Raw genomic sequence first — 18,035 nt, 5'->3', positions numbered from 1 at the left:
CTCTGTCAGCTTTAAAAACAAGGGAAATCCATAATTTTATGGTGGTGTTATTCCTGAATTCCATGTAGACCATGAGAACCCTATATCCTCCTCATGAGCAGTCCCAACATGAAAGGCCATTTCATATAACGCACAGAGCAAGGAAAAGCTCAGTTTATTTGTAGATGTGTAAATTACTATAGGGTGGTTAAACTTTTGAACTCAAATTTGCTTCAGTGCCAATTCCCATCCCAGACTGGGAGGACTTGTACTGAAAGCTGTGTGTGAGGACCATCTGGCTCTGCTTCCAGATGGACCATGGATCAGAATCACACCCAAGGAAAAGGGAGGGAGGAGGAGGAAAAAGAGAAGGAAGGGGAGGGCAGTGGTTGCTCCATAAACTAAGGGAATGCTTAAGGTTATGGTTGGTAGGAAGCTTGGTGTAATTCGTACACAGATCAAGTCTAATAAATATGATTTTTTAAATATGCAGATGAAAAATGGAGAAAGGAAACACTAGAAGCATAGAGAGGATATTTTCCCTCTTTTTAAACTGCATTGTTTCCCAGGTCAAACTCTTCTAGCTACCCTTGTACAAGTAAACAAATGTGTTTAGTCTTAAAGAGATAATTGCAGAAGTAAAAGAGGATTCAGCTACTGAGCAAAGGAGGTTTAGTGTTGGTATTATTAATCATACTATAATGAGCCCCTTTTTCTGGTACAATGAAGGGCATTGTAATCTCATTATTTCTAATCTAAAGAGTTCATGAATCAGGATGCTAAATCCATTTGTATTTTATCATTCCATCACTTTTCAAGACACAAAAAGAGGCACATCTTGAGGTTTCTGCAGAGGTACTGAACCATCAGGTATATTTTCCGGGACCTTTGATTATTTTTAATACCTACTACAACAAATAGCACCTACAAAGCTCACTGATGGAAAGCTGGCAGCATAGCCCATTTCACAAAGGGACCCGGCGTGGCTGCATCACAGTGATGCTTAGCAGTGCTGCTCATGAATAGGTCTTATTAGCACAGGGACACTAATTTGCTACTAATTTGCAAACACAGCTGTGGCTTGTTTGGTTTGGTGGGGTTTGTATTGGGATTGTTTGGTAGTGGTGGTGGAGGACCTAGGTTGTATCCCCATGTGGAGCTTCCCCATACTATGTGGGTATAACAACTTCCATGTGGAGTTCTGTTGGTATGGTTTCATGGGAACTGCAATGGTTTCATGGGAACTTCACTCAGACTTCCAGCATAAAATACATGATATGGATGTTTAAATCCCCAGAGGACAAGTGGGGTTGAGGGAACTGGGGGTGTTTGTTTGGAGAAGACTCAGGGGGGACCTTATCACTCTCTACAAATACCTGAAAGGAGGCTGTAATGAGATAGGGTCGGTCTTGATTTTCACTACATAGGGACCACAGGTTTGATTTTCAGTGCATAGGGACCACCTGCTCCTGCTTTAAGTATTACATTCTTGAAGAGTGTCCAGCCTTCCTGGACCCATTTGTCCTTCAGTAAGGTTTCCCAAGGAATTCTGCCAACCAGCATCCTAAAGAGGCCAAACTCAGCCCTCCAGAAGTCTAAGGTGGAGGTTTTGCTGACATTCTTCCTGACTTCTCCAAGGACTGAAAATTCAATCATTTCGTGATCACTTTGCCCAAGATGGCTTCTAGTCATCATCCTCTGTTTGCGAACAGCAAATCTAGGCAGGCGCCTCCCCTAGTTGGCTCACTGACCAGCTGGATTAGGAAGTTACCTTCCACGCCCTCCAAGAACCTCCTGGATTGTCTCTTCTCTGCTGTGTTGTACTTCCAGCAGACATCTGATAGGTTGAAGTCCCCCATGAGAACAAGGGCAAGCGACCATGAAACTTCTCCCAGTTGTTTGAAGAACACTTTGTAGTTTCATCCTGGCTAGGTGGTCTGTAACAGACTCCTACCAGGATATCTGCTTGGTTGGCCTTCCCCTTAATCTTCACCCACAAACATTCAGCCTTCTCACTCACAGCATTGATTTCAAGGCAGTCAATGCACTCCTTGACACACATCACAACCCCAGCATTTACTGCAGAAAAGTGTGCTTCCCCATGCTAAAGGCTTTGTAATACCTAACCTTGAATGCACAAGGTCAAAGCCACATAATCTATCAGAGCGAGGGAGGAAAGTTCAAGAGCACTGGAAGCATTTGTGTCCTTGGAGTAACAAGGGGTCTTGTTGACTAAAGCAGCCAGCAGATTCCTGGAAATGGATCATCCCCCTGTTACAGACAGCACACTTGCAAACCCCAAGCATTCCTAGTAGCAGTTGGCTCAATGCAGAAATGCCACTGGCTCGTTGATAACTTCATGTCTGGCTTTCAGAACAAAAGGGTTATCAGCAGCAGCTTCCACTGCCTGCTTGCAAAACCTCACCCTCACCTTCAACTTCCTCTGGCTCCTTGACATCTTTGGGCACACAGTGTCCTGGTGACAGACAGTAACCAGATGGTCTATTACCGTCCTGCATTGGGTCGCTTCAGGAATTTAATCTGATTTCCCAGAATATGCAGCACAGCCCTTCATTCTAAAGTTGGTGTGCAGGTGGGAGCGCATGCCTCTGGCTTTATAAATAGACCTAACCACTGGTGGCTTTGGTACATGTCTGTGATTGAGCTGTTTGCCTGTCACTTTAGAAAACCTGACCCCTGCCTGGGCATTCATCGGTGGTTCTGACTGGTGGCTCCTGGGCACATTTGACCATCCTGTCAAATACCTTGGCACCTCCTAATTCCAATGGCAAAATTGCTTTCTGCTTTGCAACCAGTAGCTTTTACAGTGATTTATTTCCACTTTTTATTGTTTTCAGGCAAATTATAATCATTAATTTAAAAAGTTGCTTTTTTTTTTTCTCACATTCCCAACAGCACTGGCTAAATAAACAGAAAACAGGAAGACTACCATAATTCTATCAGTTATTTAATTAGCTGGTGCTCAGACATGGCATTTCATGTATTGCTTTCTCATTCTGTTCAAGAAACAGAAGAGCGCAGAATTATATCCAAAGCATCTTCAAAATTACAGTGAGATTTCTATTAATCCTCATCAGTTGTAGACATTTTCATCTATCTTTCACCCATTTCCATTTATTTTTGAATATTTAAGCAACATCCACCATACTGCAATATTGCAACTGGGACAGGAACTTTTAACTTCAGTGCTATGAGTGAAGCTCACCAAAAGTCAAAAAAAAGAAATAGGGGGAAGGAAAGCAAGCATGTTTCTGTGGGGGGAAAAAAACCCACCTCAAACCAGTTTCTTTAGATATCCATAATAATTAAAAGGAGTGTAGAAGAATAAATTTAGGCTGAAGAACTAATAAGTAAGGAGGAACAAAAGCTGTTTTCTAAGCTAATCTTTCAACAGCATAACTCTCAAGAGAAGCCCTGGCTACTGTTGGTTTAGGACCAATAGGCTATACATTGACAAAAGGGAATGCTCTGGGAAAGGTACTATCAAGCAGCCCTAGTTCAGGGAACCCCAGCAGAAATATACAATGACTCCTTAGCACTCGACAATAAACCGTCTGGATTTCTCAGTATTGCATGCAAAAGCCACACTTATCTTCTCTTCACTTACCCATTAAAGTAACTAAAATTTTCATGACTCATATTTAGTCATTTTTCTGGCAGCTCGGTCTGCCTTGAACCAAGTTAAAACCACTAAGCAGAAATTCACAACCAGGAAACATTAGAGTGAAACAACACAGACCTGTGGAAAAAGCAAAGCACTGTACTCAAGAAACAACTTGTAGCTCGAAACTCATTGAGCCACCTACATCCCTTACACATATACATATATTTCCAACCTATTTTCCCTCCGAAGTCCAAAACTATTACTTGAGGAGTGCAGGCAAACAAGTTCACAGGAAACACTCGGAAATCACTCAGGCTGATGGGCAGCCCCGTATGGGTGAGACATGGATGCAGAGGAGGCAATTGCTGTACCTAAGGCTGCCATTTACTGTCACAGGCCCTGAAAACTGGGTTAGGATCACAAGAGGAAAAGAGCGAATTGCACCAAAGGTGCTGGAGAAATGTAGCCAGAAAATGGAATTAAGGAGAAATCCTATCTCTCTATGATTCAGGTTAAATGCAGTGAAAGCAAGGAATATATATTCCACTCCAAAAGGATCTGTTAAAAAAGGACCATGACAGCAGCAAGGCACAAAAAGTCTAGACAAAGATGTTTTTGGGTTTTTTTTGGGTTTTTTAAATCTTTGTAACTTAACTCTGAGTTTAAAGCTTATGGGACTACCTCAGTCCTAACTATGACGTATCTTGAATAAAGTTGATTTTCACCTATTCACCAGTACTCCAGGCTTAGTAAAATGCAGCGCTGCAATAATACACATGACACTCACAGAAAGAATCCAACCAATCACTATGGCGTTCCAAAAATAATATACCAGAAACACTCTTACATGACGTATTTAATGTTTCTTTTCAGCACTCTCGTCAATGTATTTGGATAAGATTGTCTGGCTACACTGTACTTTCAAACCTATCTTTATCTCATTGCACATGCAGACCTATTCAGAAAGTACACACTGGCTCCTGGAACTGCAAACCAGCTGACATAATCTTGGAGTTGTAACAAGCTTTGTACTTCCTGAAAGACAATCAAGACAAAATTTCTGAAATAAAACCCACATCACACACAAAAATCATGCTATTGTAAGAGATGCCAGGATACACTACCCAAAGAGAAACTTCAGCTTCACGCACCAGCAAAACAGGGGGGAAAGTACCAATACCTAAAACATTTTTAGCTTTACGGCATATTTCTACATGGTTACTTTTTGTTGTTTTATTTGTTTTGTATTTATTTTCATCAAGCTGTCATCACTTGTTAATAACAATGCAACAAAATGAGGTTGCAGTTTATTTAGTATGATGCCATGGATATTGGCACTAAGGCTCTGTTTTATCATCCACTGTGGATCCCGTGGAAAAATCTCTAACTTCAGACCGTGCACACTGAATTCTTGAGAGCCAAGAAATACAACAAGAAACAGACCACTGCCATCTCCCTGAATTCTGGATGCATTAGGGTACGTCCTTAGTCATGTAGATAACATTTCATTCCTGTTTGTTTGTTTGGGTTTTTTTAAGAGAAGAAAAATTAAAAAAGCAATCAATGTTAAAGGGAGTTTTAATTCTTCTCAATCCATACCTGGGTGATGTCGTCAAGATCTCAGCAAGAAGATATATGCAATACTGTGGTGAGATCACTCAGATGTGACTGATTTCTCTGGTATCAGTAGATCATTGGGTCACCGGTGAGGCTGAGTGCCCTGGACCTTGTCTGTCACTGGAGCACAAGAGCTGCAGGGCTATCCAGATTGTAAGGCCACTTAGACTTTACACTGCTCAAGTAGGCTAAACCCCTATCAGGCTTCCTTGTTTTCAATTTTCAATATTTGGCTGCAAAACCAGATGAAGGGCAAAGACATCATCCAGCCACAGTAGGTCAATACCAAGATGATAAAGGAATAAGCCACTAGACTGAAGGCCAGGCTGTCCTATACAGCCCTTTTATTTTGCTCTGAATTTTCTGAGAGCATCCATGTCCAGTTTTCTCCAAGAAACTTTTTATTTCAGCTGTAAAGAAAGTATTTTTTCTTTCATATGTTCCTGTGTTGTGGTCTAGTTTCAGTGTGGTCAATATTCTTCTACTTTTGGTAGAAGCTACTATGCAAGTGCATTCATACCACTGCACAATTACTGACTTAGCACATAATTTCCGTGGTACTGGTTTGGTTTCTTTCATAGCCCGAAAAGCTGGTATTTCTGCACGCTAATCTTGAAGTTCTTTGCATGAAGCCATACTATTTGCAAACTTACTTTCTAGAACTCTTGCATTTCTGGTTCTTACAAGATCCTTCTCCTTATTTTTGTATTTGTCTGACTCCTCAATTTACAGTTTGAGTTTTGGCAGCTAAATACATCAAAGTGACATTTTTAAAGGCAGCTATATATGTCAGTCTAAGAAAATTCAAATGAGCAATCTACCATAACTATGCATCCATTAGCACTCTATTTACTACAAGATCACCCAGCAGCAAAGATCCCTTGGTGTGACTGTTCTCCCCTTGCTCGTAACCCCTTGAAATACTTTAGGAACTCTTGAGTTTGCAGCCTGGGTTTCCTGGCTAGATAAAAAGCTATACATATTCATTTGGGCCACATTACAGTAAATCAACATTCTGTTCCAGAGACACACCTTTTCAGCATCACTCTCCAAACCCTACCTTTGCCAAGTTATCTTTTAAATGCAGAGAATAGAGTGTAAACCTCTGACTATCTGTTTAACTCCAAAACACAGATTCAAAACTTGTTTTCAGCCAACTGACCTTAGGATATGACTGTCTCACTGTTTATACCATAGCTATTAATCACACTCCGGGAAGTTATTTCACTTTGTGCCCTTTGACATTTACAATTATCTGGTGAAAGTTTTAGAACACCTTTTCCTTCTTAGAATTATGGATTTGCAATATGATCCACAAGAAAAGCTAGGTAACACAGAGTCTATCAATATGGGCTTGAATTTTCCAATATCGATCCTGCCCCCCCCCCCCTCCATTTTCCTACATAACATGCAAGAATTGGGACTAAACTGAGAAAGATATTCCAAAACATTTAACACAGATGTTGCAGCTGACCTCTGAGAGCTTCACAGCAATAAAAACAACTTTGGGTGCACTTCCTTTACCTCTCAGGATGTAGTTCTGGTAATTCTGGTCAGCTTCTGCTCCCACTTTGATTAAGCAAGTCAGACCTTCAGCAACAACAAACTCATGAACCAAGTCCTTGTCATCCTGTACAGGAGAAAGGAAAAACTGTTAGAATTTTGAAAGATAAAGACACAGGATATATCATAATGTAGAATGAAATGCATGTCTGCAGAACTGACTTTATGTTTCAGTTGATGCTAGTTGATATGAAGATCTATTAATGACCAAAAGCAGAATCCTGAATTTTAAAATCAGAATACAAAATGCAAAGCAAGAAAAAACAAGCTTTTACCTTTAAGTCAACTACAGAAGACTAAAAACAGTAAAACATGACTTCTGACTTTTTCATTAAAGACTTGCAGACATTCTCGTTGATACTATAAATCTCACCGTACCATACAGATAGATATCCCTAAAGTATTGGGATCAACAAGAGAAGGCCATCTCTATGCCTCATCATAATTCCAGCTTCAGTATGCTAAATGCCTAAAGCAAAACTTTAAAACTGGTGTTTATCACAATGTGATATTATATTCATTATCTTAATATTCGTTATATTTAGAATGGGAAAATATAGTGTCGAATATAACACCACTAGTAGATAATATTCCCACACTATAATGGAAGACATGGCAAATGTAAGAGAAAACACTTCTTGGCATTTCATGGGAGTTTACACTGGTTAAATTGACTCGCTTTTTTTTAACCATCAGTCCTTTGCTCAGTGAAGCAGAATGACCCCATATCACAGGTATATGTGATACCAGGGAGACGGAGGCTTTGCTGGATATTACATGCATACTACTGTGACAAGGGACTACAGAGCACATCCTCTTACAGAAGGTACATGCAGCCAAAGAAGAGGCTACTAAAACCTTGATTAAAGAGCACTTAATGAATTAGCCATGTAAATTAGCACAAAACCAATTTAAAATACTAATGGAAAAGAGCAAATTTGTGGACAGTCATAGTTGACAAGTCCCCTCAAGTATTTTTAATAAATGTTTTCATACACAACAGTGTATTAGATCTAAATTTCAGCTTTCCAATAACACAGCCCCGAGAAGCCAAGATCCAGACAGTTTTGTTGAGAGTGGTTTCTGAATTCACTGGAAACACTTAGAAAACAGCCAAGGGAAATAAAAATAACGAAGTCCCTTTCAGTGTGACAGTTCACATACTACAGATTACTTTCAGCCTGACAGTTTATTTCTAATGAATTTCCTTCCTTCACCAGAGCTGTTACGTAATTCTTAAAGGCTAACCAAATGGGATATTTAAAACTGTAAGGTGAGCTAGCAATTTGTGAGAAATTTAGAAATTTTGAGGAAAACTTCTGTTTAATGTTTCAGAAGGTCAAATTTGTTAAAACCATTTCCAAGTACATTATACAGTCATGCACAGATATGCAAATTTATCACATTATCCTTTAAGACCTATATAGAGAAGACATACAATTATTCCCCACATCTTTGCAGAAGCATATCATAAAACCCAAAATGCGTAAGATAAAATTCATCACTGTGCACACTTGAGATTAAAATGTTACTTTCTTGTTAGCCTAAATATGTTATCTTTTGAGAGTGCTATTTTTTCTGTAGACAGATTAAAACCTTGCTAATATTTTCTGAAGAACTAAGAACTTTACAAATTCCAAAATTACACCACGGCATTACAGATACAAGCACACAATTTTATGAAGACAACCAATTTTCTCTATCCATTTTCCATACTCAAAAGCTGGTGGGACTGTTAGTAAAGCAGAAGAACGGTACACTGACATTCTACCTGTTAATACAGACGACACTAACATCCTGATTTCCTGTTTTATGTAACAGTGTTTTAAAGGTGCATGCACAGATCCCCTCTCCACTGCAGCCCACCAGGGAATTCCCTTTGGTGTTCCAGAAGAGAGCTGAAGAATTAAGATGACTGTTTACACTGAGCAGCTAAGGACATCTTTACAGCAGGGGACCTTTGGCTGGCATTGAGGTTGCTGTACATTTGTCCAAGCTGCCAACCTAAATAGCATGTCCCCATTGAGTTGTTAAGCAACTAAAAATACATACATAAATAAATAGGTATGCATGCAATACATGAATCCAAATCACTGGATAGCAAGCAACATTAAAGCTAATTGTTGTATGATGAAGGGCCACTTCCAGCACAGTAGAGAGGCACAACCGTACTCGGGGGCCCCAGAGGAGTCCTCCCTGGTGCACCAGGCAACTGCTCCCTCCCACATATCCTTTTGTGTGTGGTGGTTTTTAACTCGAAGAAACTTGAGTAACCTCGTGTTCTTCAAGAATTTTGAATCTTTTTTTCCCCTAAAATTGAAGAGAGAGGAACATATCCCCAGAATTTGTCAGCTACGCCTAAAGTGAAGTATATGCAGGGTTCAGGTAAACTATCACTACATGTCATAGCAATTCACAAGGACATTGTATGCCTAGAAGGTAAGTTACTCTGCATGTTAAGGTAAATGGTTAAAAACTCCCTGTTACTGAAGAACAAAAGTGACAGATTACCCCTACGCAGAGTGGGCAGTGGTGAGAGCAAGGACAAGGAACAGAAAGGACAGGAGCATGCAGAATTTAGAAAACCTAATAGGAATTGGTAGCACAACGCAGAATCAAGAAAGCTGTGGGGAAAACACCCTCCAAAAGACTTTTTCTACATATGACAAATAGATGCATCTTCTATTGGACAACACTGCTGTCTAATTTAAGAGAAACCAGATATACAACAAGATAAATTATTGAACTAAATAACCACAATTCCTTTTTTCAGACGGCAATGGCGTCCTAGCTCAGAGCACACTTGCTTTTATTTAAATACCCTTTTATTGATACTTGACACTTTGATTTTGCATCAAGTGCGTTTGCATCATCCTTGAGCTGAAAAAAAAGAAAGAAAAAAAATCTATCCTGGACTGACTCAGACTGAAATGAGCAAGACTGGAGAAAAAAAAAAAAAAAAAACAACAGGAAAAAGGAGGAATAACTGTGGTCAGTGGATTCAGAGGTTTTTTAACAGACCTAACATGCTTGTTTGGGAAAAATAAAAGACTTCTGGATGATACAAAAAAGCCCTGTCCTGTGCTAATGAAGTTAACAGTAGCTCAGTTTGAGAGACCCTCAGATTAAACCAAAAACTGAAACAAAACTCAACAGCAGATAGCTGTTGACATTCAAAGAAAGGTAAAAACTGAAATACCCATTGTAGATTTAGGATGTTCCCCATAATCTTGAATAGTGAATGCATATTAGGGTATTACCTGGGAAAAAGCTAGCATTTCATTCTCAAAATACCTCATGCTAAAGATCTGGTTTATGTTGGTGAATTTCTATTTATTTGTTTATTTAAATTTTTAACAGGGACTATGCCAAAGCAAGTTGTGAGATCTGCCTTCTGGAACTCTTTCAAACCAGCTGAAGGAGTAAACCACTAGAGCATAGAATCACCCTTGACTGAAAGGAGATATATTGCAGGGGAACAGCAGAGGAAATGAAGGGCATGAGGGACTCTAACCAGACTGCTTTTGGAAAGCACTGAATAAACAAATCAAACCTGAATTAAAAAAAAAGGCCTTTAAGGTACTTCTCCTTTCCCAAATAAAAGGGAAAAAGAAGGTGTAATGAAGTGGAGTACAAACACATCATGCTCTAGACATAAATCTGAACTCAGTGCATTATCTATCCCATCATGTATATACGATGAGAGGAAAGAAACAAACATCTGGAATGTGCAGCAAAAGATGAAAGGCAACCAAGCTCATACATTCTACATTGAAAGGAGAATGTTTACATCAATTTTGGTCTAGGATAATCTTTTCAGACCCATTAACTCACTGACTTGCCAAGTTAGGTGACCTCAAGAGTAAAGGCTACTCTCTAGCAGCAGTAAGAGGTTCAGGTTTCCAGGAAGAGAGCATCCATTGTATGGAACATACTCCGTGTGTGTGACTATGATACGTGTAAGTAGCTGCCGCATGTGTGTAATAACAGTTAAAAGGAGGCAGGGGAAGGTTGTCATTTGCTATGGAAATGGACTCCTGTGCTAATATTGCAAAGATTTATGACCCCTTAATCAGCAGGCATGAAGGCACTGATGAGAAAAGCAGCAAAACACAGGCAAAGCTCTCTAAGCTTCCTGCTAAGCTCCTGCAACCATAAAAATTGTGCAGTTACACAAAGGCTGGCTACTTAAAGTCTTTATGAAAAGTTACTGTTGGTCTTCTCAGCTATTTATATTTTATGCGTTCATTCACAGACTTGGAATAGATCATGTCCCCTTTCTGTAGGCATCTCAGAGGAAATTAAAAAAAAAGCTAAGGTGTGTCACTTTGTAACAGAGCTCTATTTTTGTTCAGTGTATAATGAAAAAGACATTAATTATATTCAAAATGGTGAGTTTAAAGCTTGCTTGTGTGGTTGATGAAACACACAAATCATACTTTTGCTTCCATAGCTCAGCCTGGCTGCTAAAAAGACCCCACAAACGTTATTATCAAGCAGTCTATAAAGTACACCTGTTTGCCACTAGCAAAGTAAAAAGTGTAGGTGGGATTCCCTTCCATCTTACTTGTTCTCCAGTCTCTGTACCATTTGATATATGCTCTAATGCAGTTTTGTGGGGTCTTATCTTAAGGTGGAGACTGAAGCCTTTTTTTCAACGAATGGTACTTGCAAGAATGCATCTTATCTGATGTGCAGCTTCCATGTGCAAATATAAACTGTTTGCAAACTGCTAAAGATAATAAATCTTTCTGAAACCTGTTTATTTCTGTGGGCCATATGTTTGAAAACTTGTACCCAAGCATGATCATTTTTATGCCACAAGAAAGTTGCTTCGCTTCCCAATAGGAATCAAGGTTTTCAAACACAGCTTCTCAAGGGGATTTTTCTTGTTATTTATTTATTTATTTAACAAGTATTGCTGAAAGTTCTACTCCAACTATTTGGGGAGACTGGGTTAGTAACTGAATATTCACATTTGGATGTGCACATACATATTTCTCTCTTACGTAGCTAACAGCTGTGGAGAGTACTGTCTTTTCAAGGAATCATAACAAGATGCTTGTCTAGGAGATTTCCACCAGGGAGAACTTCATTTTTATGGGTTTTGGTGGGTTTTTTTTTAACTTTCATAAGATATCCCATTGTTTCTGGTTGCTTGAGCATTCCCATATTTAATCCTATGCTGTACAATTCTCTCCTGTTTCTGTTACAAAAGTTAAATGCTGCACATTTTATGATATTCATTTCTTTAAATAAGGAACCATGGGGCTCCCCAGCCTGTGCTTGCCACATGACATGTTACTGAGTGAGCCAGCAATCACATTCTGTGCCGACTAGGCTTTCCAAAATGAAAAAGTTGCTATAATCCAGTCTTGAAGTGAGAGAAGCACAAGCCGACGGGGTATCAGCCATAGCCACAAGAATCTTCTTTCTGAGCTTTACCAACAGGCTTACAGGAGGGGACTGCACTCACACTTGGCTTCAGCAGTTGATGCACTTCATCCTCTGTCTCAGGAAGAGCTTCCTGCTCTGCTCTGTCACTCTATGACATTCCTGTTAGAACATTTAAACTCCAGCTCTCAGACCAGCTCTGATTTTGTCTGTAGACCAAAATCAGCAACTTCACAAAGATATACTGCATTCACATCTTAACACTGTAATAACTCACCTAGGCAAAAGATAAGATGAATACAGCCAATTGACTGTGCAATGCAGTGTACAAGGAGAAATGTAACCGTTGCCAGGTTCTAAGAGAAGGAGCATCCTTCTGCACTGCCTGAAATCTTGTGGGACAAGATGCTGGCTGCACAACAATCAGTGTCCTATGGGCAGAAAAGGCTCATTCATAGAATCATAGAATACTTAGGGTTGGAAAGGACTTCAAGATCATCTAGTTCCAACCCCCCCTGCCATGGGCAGGGACACCTCACACTAAACCATCCCACCCAAGGCTCCATGCAACCTGGCCTCGAACACTGCCAGGGATGGAGCACTTACAATCTGCCCAGGTCCTAAAGTAAAAATCATTGCTTTTTAAGAGGGGGAGCTAGGGAATCTTCACTCGTTGCTATGTTCATCTATGAAATTGTGTGCTGGGAAAGTGTGCTATCACCACTCCACATTAATACATCAGAGCAAGGTCTCCTCAGAAACCCTGTTCCTCGATTCCCCTGCCAGGAATATGCACTGCACACAGCAAGGAGGCAGAACTGAAACAGAAATCCCAGATGATTATGTTCAATGTGAAAAAAAAACAAAACAAAACAAAACAAAATGAAGGAAAAATACACGGATCACTTCAATGCCAGTGTACTCACAGAAAGCACTCCTCCCCTCCAAAATAAATGACGGAATTATGGCCACTCTCTTCAGAAGCAAAGACATTTTTTCACCCTTTTTTTTTTTTCTTTAAATCTCTTGCAAAGTCAAGATAGGATCACAAAGTTCATCTGGTTTTAGGAGGATTAAGGTTTAGGGATTAAGCTTCATTCATTTGGGGATGTAAATTAGCAGCAGAGGGACAGCAGCTGACTGTTGAGGAAAGGGAGGAAGGAGGAGGCAGGTCAAAGAGCAAACCATGAGCGACTGCAGGCTTTTGCTGGCATAAATCTCAAATGACAATACATCTGGTGCTCCACCACAAGAAAGTAAAATGCAGGACTGTTGCCCAATATACTTGAAAAGCCGCCTCTGTTACTAAGCAAAAAAGGCAGAAGGATAAAATCTGGGTTTCTGTTAGCAATAGCATCAATGATGGGCAAGTCCTTATTCGACCCTTTCTTCTCTTACTAGTGCAAGGAAAATAGAAATCTACTGATCTTCCTTCGTAAGTATTCCTCTGGTTCTGACAAACCCTCATGTATACAAAAACCACTGAAACAACCCCATAGTGTGTTCCTAATGAGACTGCCCTGGGCAGCAGTAGCAATGTGGCTGCACAGGACTATGACTAGAATGCACTTCCACTACCTGAGAGACTTCATGTCCACAGGTTCCCTATATAATTTCAAATGCTCTGCCCCCATAGCAACTGAAAAGCAACAGCCAATTCCTCCTCAAAGTCTGCATTAGAAATATACCACAATAAAGTCTCCACAAGGATATTTTTAAGTATTGCTACCTGCCTTCAGTATGCATTGCATCTGCTTAAGTTACCAGCAAAATTATTACTCCCACTGACAAGACTACAATGATGAATTAATGTAAGTGTTATGCCGTGCTGTATTAGCAACAGAAATCCCAGACCATTCCTGGAGTCCAGCTTTGTTACTGGCTAAGCAACAGGTTGCATTTTATAGATCAAGATTGGCTTGCAATGTTTGCAGTTAGAAAAGCTCTTGTTGGCTTGGAAACTGAGTAAACATAGTCAGGAAGTGATTGAAGGAGCATGGACCGCCAAGATATAATTTACAGTTACTTTCCCACACTTTAAAGTTCTGTTCTTTGGACTCCAAAATTATTGATATCATTAAAACACTAGATTGCCAATCCAGAAGTGTCTGATACTCTCTAATTCAAATGTTACTGTTTATTTCAGTCCATTTTAAAAGCCTAGTCATCTATTGCAAACAAATCTGGAAAGAAATTATTCCAACAACATATACACACGCACATATATATATTTACAGATACATACATAAACTTCAGTGCTATGAGTCCCTTGAGACTGTATGGCCATTTCAACGTAAATTATTTAAGCAGCTACAAAACAACTCCAGTGTGGACCAGATGAGCCAGTGGTAAAACAGGCAAGTCGTGTAATAAACCATGAAGCCTCTGCTGTACTTCGAGTCAGGACACTACTTTTAGAAGATAAGCCAAACTCAGCTCTCAGGGGTAGCAAGAGGAATGTCTTCTCTGTCACAGAGACCACCTCTGTAAGATGGCAACCCAGAAACTACCCCAAGATAAGGATGCTAGGCAAGGTTGGTTACTGTATTCCTTCCACCAGCACATGCAGAACACCTCCTTGAGAACAAGGGTGCCCTGGCACAGGATATCCCAAAACTGCAGTCAGCTGCTAGAGGTAATTGAGGCACCGGCAGAAGCATTTTAGTGGTGAAGGGCTTAAAGGGGATCAAGATGCCAGTTTGTCCCTCAGAGGAAGCTCCGTCCCCTTCCTATCTCTGTTGATTGTAACTGCACTTCAGCTGCTCCACTGTCCTCAGTGGTTGTGCCAGGCCTTCCACTCCTTTGCCCTGTGAGTTTTTTCCTACTCTCCTCTGTACCAACACCACATTCCTTTGCTTCTCTCCCCCAGCCTTTACACCTACCCAACTCTTTACACATAGAAGCATGACCTTAATGTGATATAAAACATTTTTACATTATATTACATTTATAATAATTGGTATTTTGACATTATTGCCTTTTTTTTTTCCCTATTCTTGCATCTATTTACATGAAGAAACATTTCACAGCATGCATGGAAATGAACATACCTTTTTACTTTCAGTGGGGTAATATATTTAAGCAACCTGCAATGCAAAGTCCGCCTTCTAGTGATGATTGCAATGAAAATTTGCCCTCAAGTATCAATTCCACTGTATATCTTTACCATAAGTCAGTTGCCTAAGTAGCAATCACCAAATGTCAGCAAACTTTTTGCCAGCCCTTTAAGCACATCTGTGCCAGCTAATTATAACACTACCATTAAAGTATTAAAAAATAGATTTTCTTTCTTTCCAAGATGAAACATTTCAAATAAAGACCAAATTATTGTTTAGTATGGCTTTCCACCTTGGCACCAATAAAGAGATACAGAAATTCAACCAAAAGTATAGTGTTTGATTTACAGCCATTAATCTCCCACAGTCTCCCTTCTGAAACACCCTCAGGCTGGGAAATAAATATTCTGTTGTTTCTCAAGGCCATGTTTTGTATTCCGCTAAAAGTACCAGGAAAACAAATACAGCATTTGCTGGTGTTTCCTACTATCAAAGTAGAGAAGCTGCAACACTTAATATTTCACACCTCCTTTACACAGGGACACATTTTAAACTGTATGGATTTCTGCAGTTTCTTTCGGATAGTTAAAAGAATACATAGGGACAAAATAAACATTTTAATAGTTAGCATTATTTTACAAATTGAAACTCATGAAAACCTCCAGTACTTAATATCTTGAAACAATTAGGCAGTTCTCTTCTGGACAGAATTTCTGTAAACTCGAGGATACTGGGAAGTAACTCCAACCCAAAAGAGGTTCAGACGTCTCTGGATTTTTTTAGATGTGTATGAATTTTTAAAAATATATAAAACTTGAAGCAAGACATTGGTATGAATTGCCAGTAATGCAAAGACCTCTCAAAGTCTTTCTCAAATTCCTCAAATGACAGACAGGCAGATACCTCAGATATCCAGCACAAGCCATGTAGTTATCCTAAGTAGCTGTCCTGTAGTGTATGAAAAAATATCTTGGGGGGAAATAAAGTAATAGATAAGAACCAAAAGCTGCTTTATTAGATTTGTTGAGATTCCTCAGAGTCAAATCAGTGTTAGACACGGTTAAGGTATAATTACAGCATCAAGTTCCAGACAACCAAAACAGAAGAAAAAGCATGGCAGAAGGTAGACAGCAAATGCTGCCTACATTTATGGAAAGATTAAAATATTTTAAAATTTCTGAGCAACTCTGATTTTTTTCATTAAAAAAAACTCAATCTTGTCTGATGGAATTGTTAGAATACTTGCTCTTTAATGGGCATCCATGAAGAAAGTATAAATTTAAAACCTGAAAACTTTCAGTTCATATTTGTATTTTATCGAGATCTATTCACTTATTACTTTTTCTTCCTTGGTGAGATGTGTCACATTTGTATCTGAATAAAGAATTGAATCTTTTAGATTTTGGGTTTCCCTTCATAAAGAGTTTTTTTTCCTTTTGGGGTACACACAACAAATTCTTTGAAGATCAAGGAGAAAAAACAGCTTGCAGCATTTAATGTTTAAACTTTTCTGATAGAGAATCTGCCTCTAAAACATACATTTGGGCATTTACATGTAGGGAAAGAAACAGAAGCTTTCACTGCTAAGATGAAAACAAGGTATCTTCAGTGGATGTAACTGAGATCGCCAAAGAACCACTCATAACTTAAGTTGATTAAAGACAAAATTTAGAGAGGGAACAGTGCTTAGCCTGTACAGCAAAGTTGCTCCCATAACACACTTCTGTTCTTACTTTAAGCCTGCTTTCTTCAGTTACCAAGATCAGATAATTGTGATCCTACCTGGTGTTCACCACCATCTTGTCCAAGAAAGTTCTGGTTTTCCTATACTCTGAATATGGAGTTTTGCTTCATCAGTGACCTGGTCGTTGACTTCACTATTTTCATGTAACCTGCCCAATTCCTGTATCAGATGAGGAGGCTGCAGGTACAAAGTCATCTTACTGTGACACTATAATACCTGCTTCTAGTGCTCTCACTGCACATAACCTCACAGTTGCATGATGCCACATTCACGTGAGAAAGATCCCAGAATTACCATCAAAATCTACCACTGAAGAATTGTACAGAGCAATAAGCTGATGTATTCTGTCTTTTGGGAGAAGGAACTCAACTGTACTACAATTCTTCAAACTGGTTGAAAGAATAAACATGGAAAAGAAATTATTTCAGCAAATTGAACCTTTTTTAAGTAACTTTCTGCTTTCAATATTTTATCATTTCAGTTAATGAAGAGGATCTTTTTTCCTCAGAGAACTCTTTTTTTTTTTTCTTCCTGTCAGTGCAAGAGGCAAGCAAGCAAAAACAAGTCACACTTGAGTATCAGATTAATTTATATAATTATTAACCAGAAAAGATTTGGTTGCCTCTCCCTATAAAGACAAAGCATTTATCAGTAAATGAACAAAAAAGTACTGCTGTGACTGTCCCTCTTTGCTACATACAGTCCATCTGCCTGTACACACTCAATCACCAGGCAAAACTAACATTGAAACTAAAGACATTCTCTGTCATTGACTTGATGGGAACAGAATTTCATCCTTTGCACCTTGAGTAGACAGCAGATGCATCAATACATTGTGGAATTTTTCCTCCCAGTTACTAGCAGAATTGAAAATTACTAGAGAAGGCACCTAGACCAGACTCCACCAAGATATTCCTCATGGCAACTAAGCAACAGATCAAACAATGTTATGCATTTTATTGCATACCTGAGCAAGTTAAAGTAACTAGGCCCCAAACAAAACAAAGTTTTCTGATTCAATTCAAAGATTCACACAGATTAGAGAATGAATAGTGTT

At 39.3% G+C, this 18,035-nt stretch overlaps 1 protein-coding gene across 6 annotated transcripts in view; it reads right to left on the bottom strand.

The window, feature by feature from the left end:
- FHOD3 (formin homology 2 domain containing 3) overlaps window positions 1–18,035 on the bottom strand; it is a 379,358-nt gene that overhangs the window by 186,430 nt on the left and 174,893 nt on the right. For all 6 annotated transcript variants that reach the window (XM_065667731.1, XM_065667733.1, XM_065667735.1 and 3 more), the window contains exon 5: window positions 6,746–6,851. In XM_065667731.1, the coding sequence (XP_065523803.1) occupies window positions 6,746–6,851 (106 nt within the window). The remainder of the gene's footprint in view (window positions 1–6,745; window positions 6,852–18,035) is intronic.

This window comes from Lathamus discolor, chromosome 2, assembly GCF_037157495.1.
Source record: "Lathamus discolor isolate bLatDis1 chromosome 2, bLatDis1.hap1, whole genome shotgun sequence".
In the NCBI taxonomy this organism is placed as follows: Eukaryota; Metazoa; Chordata; class Aves; order Psittaciformes; family Psittacidae; genus Lathamus; species Lathamus discolor.
This window is presented reverse-complemented; position numbering and strand designations above follow the sequence as displayed.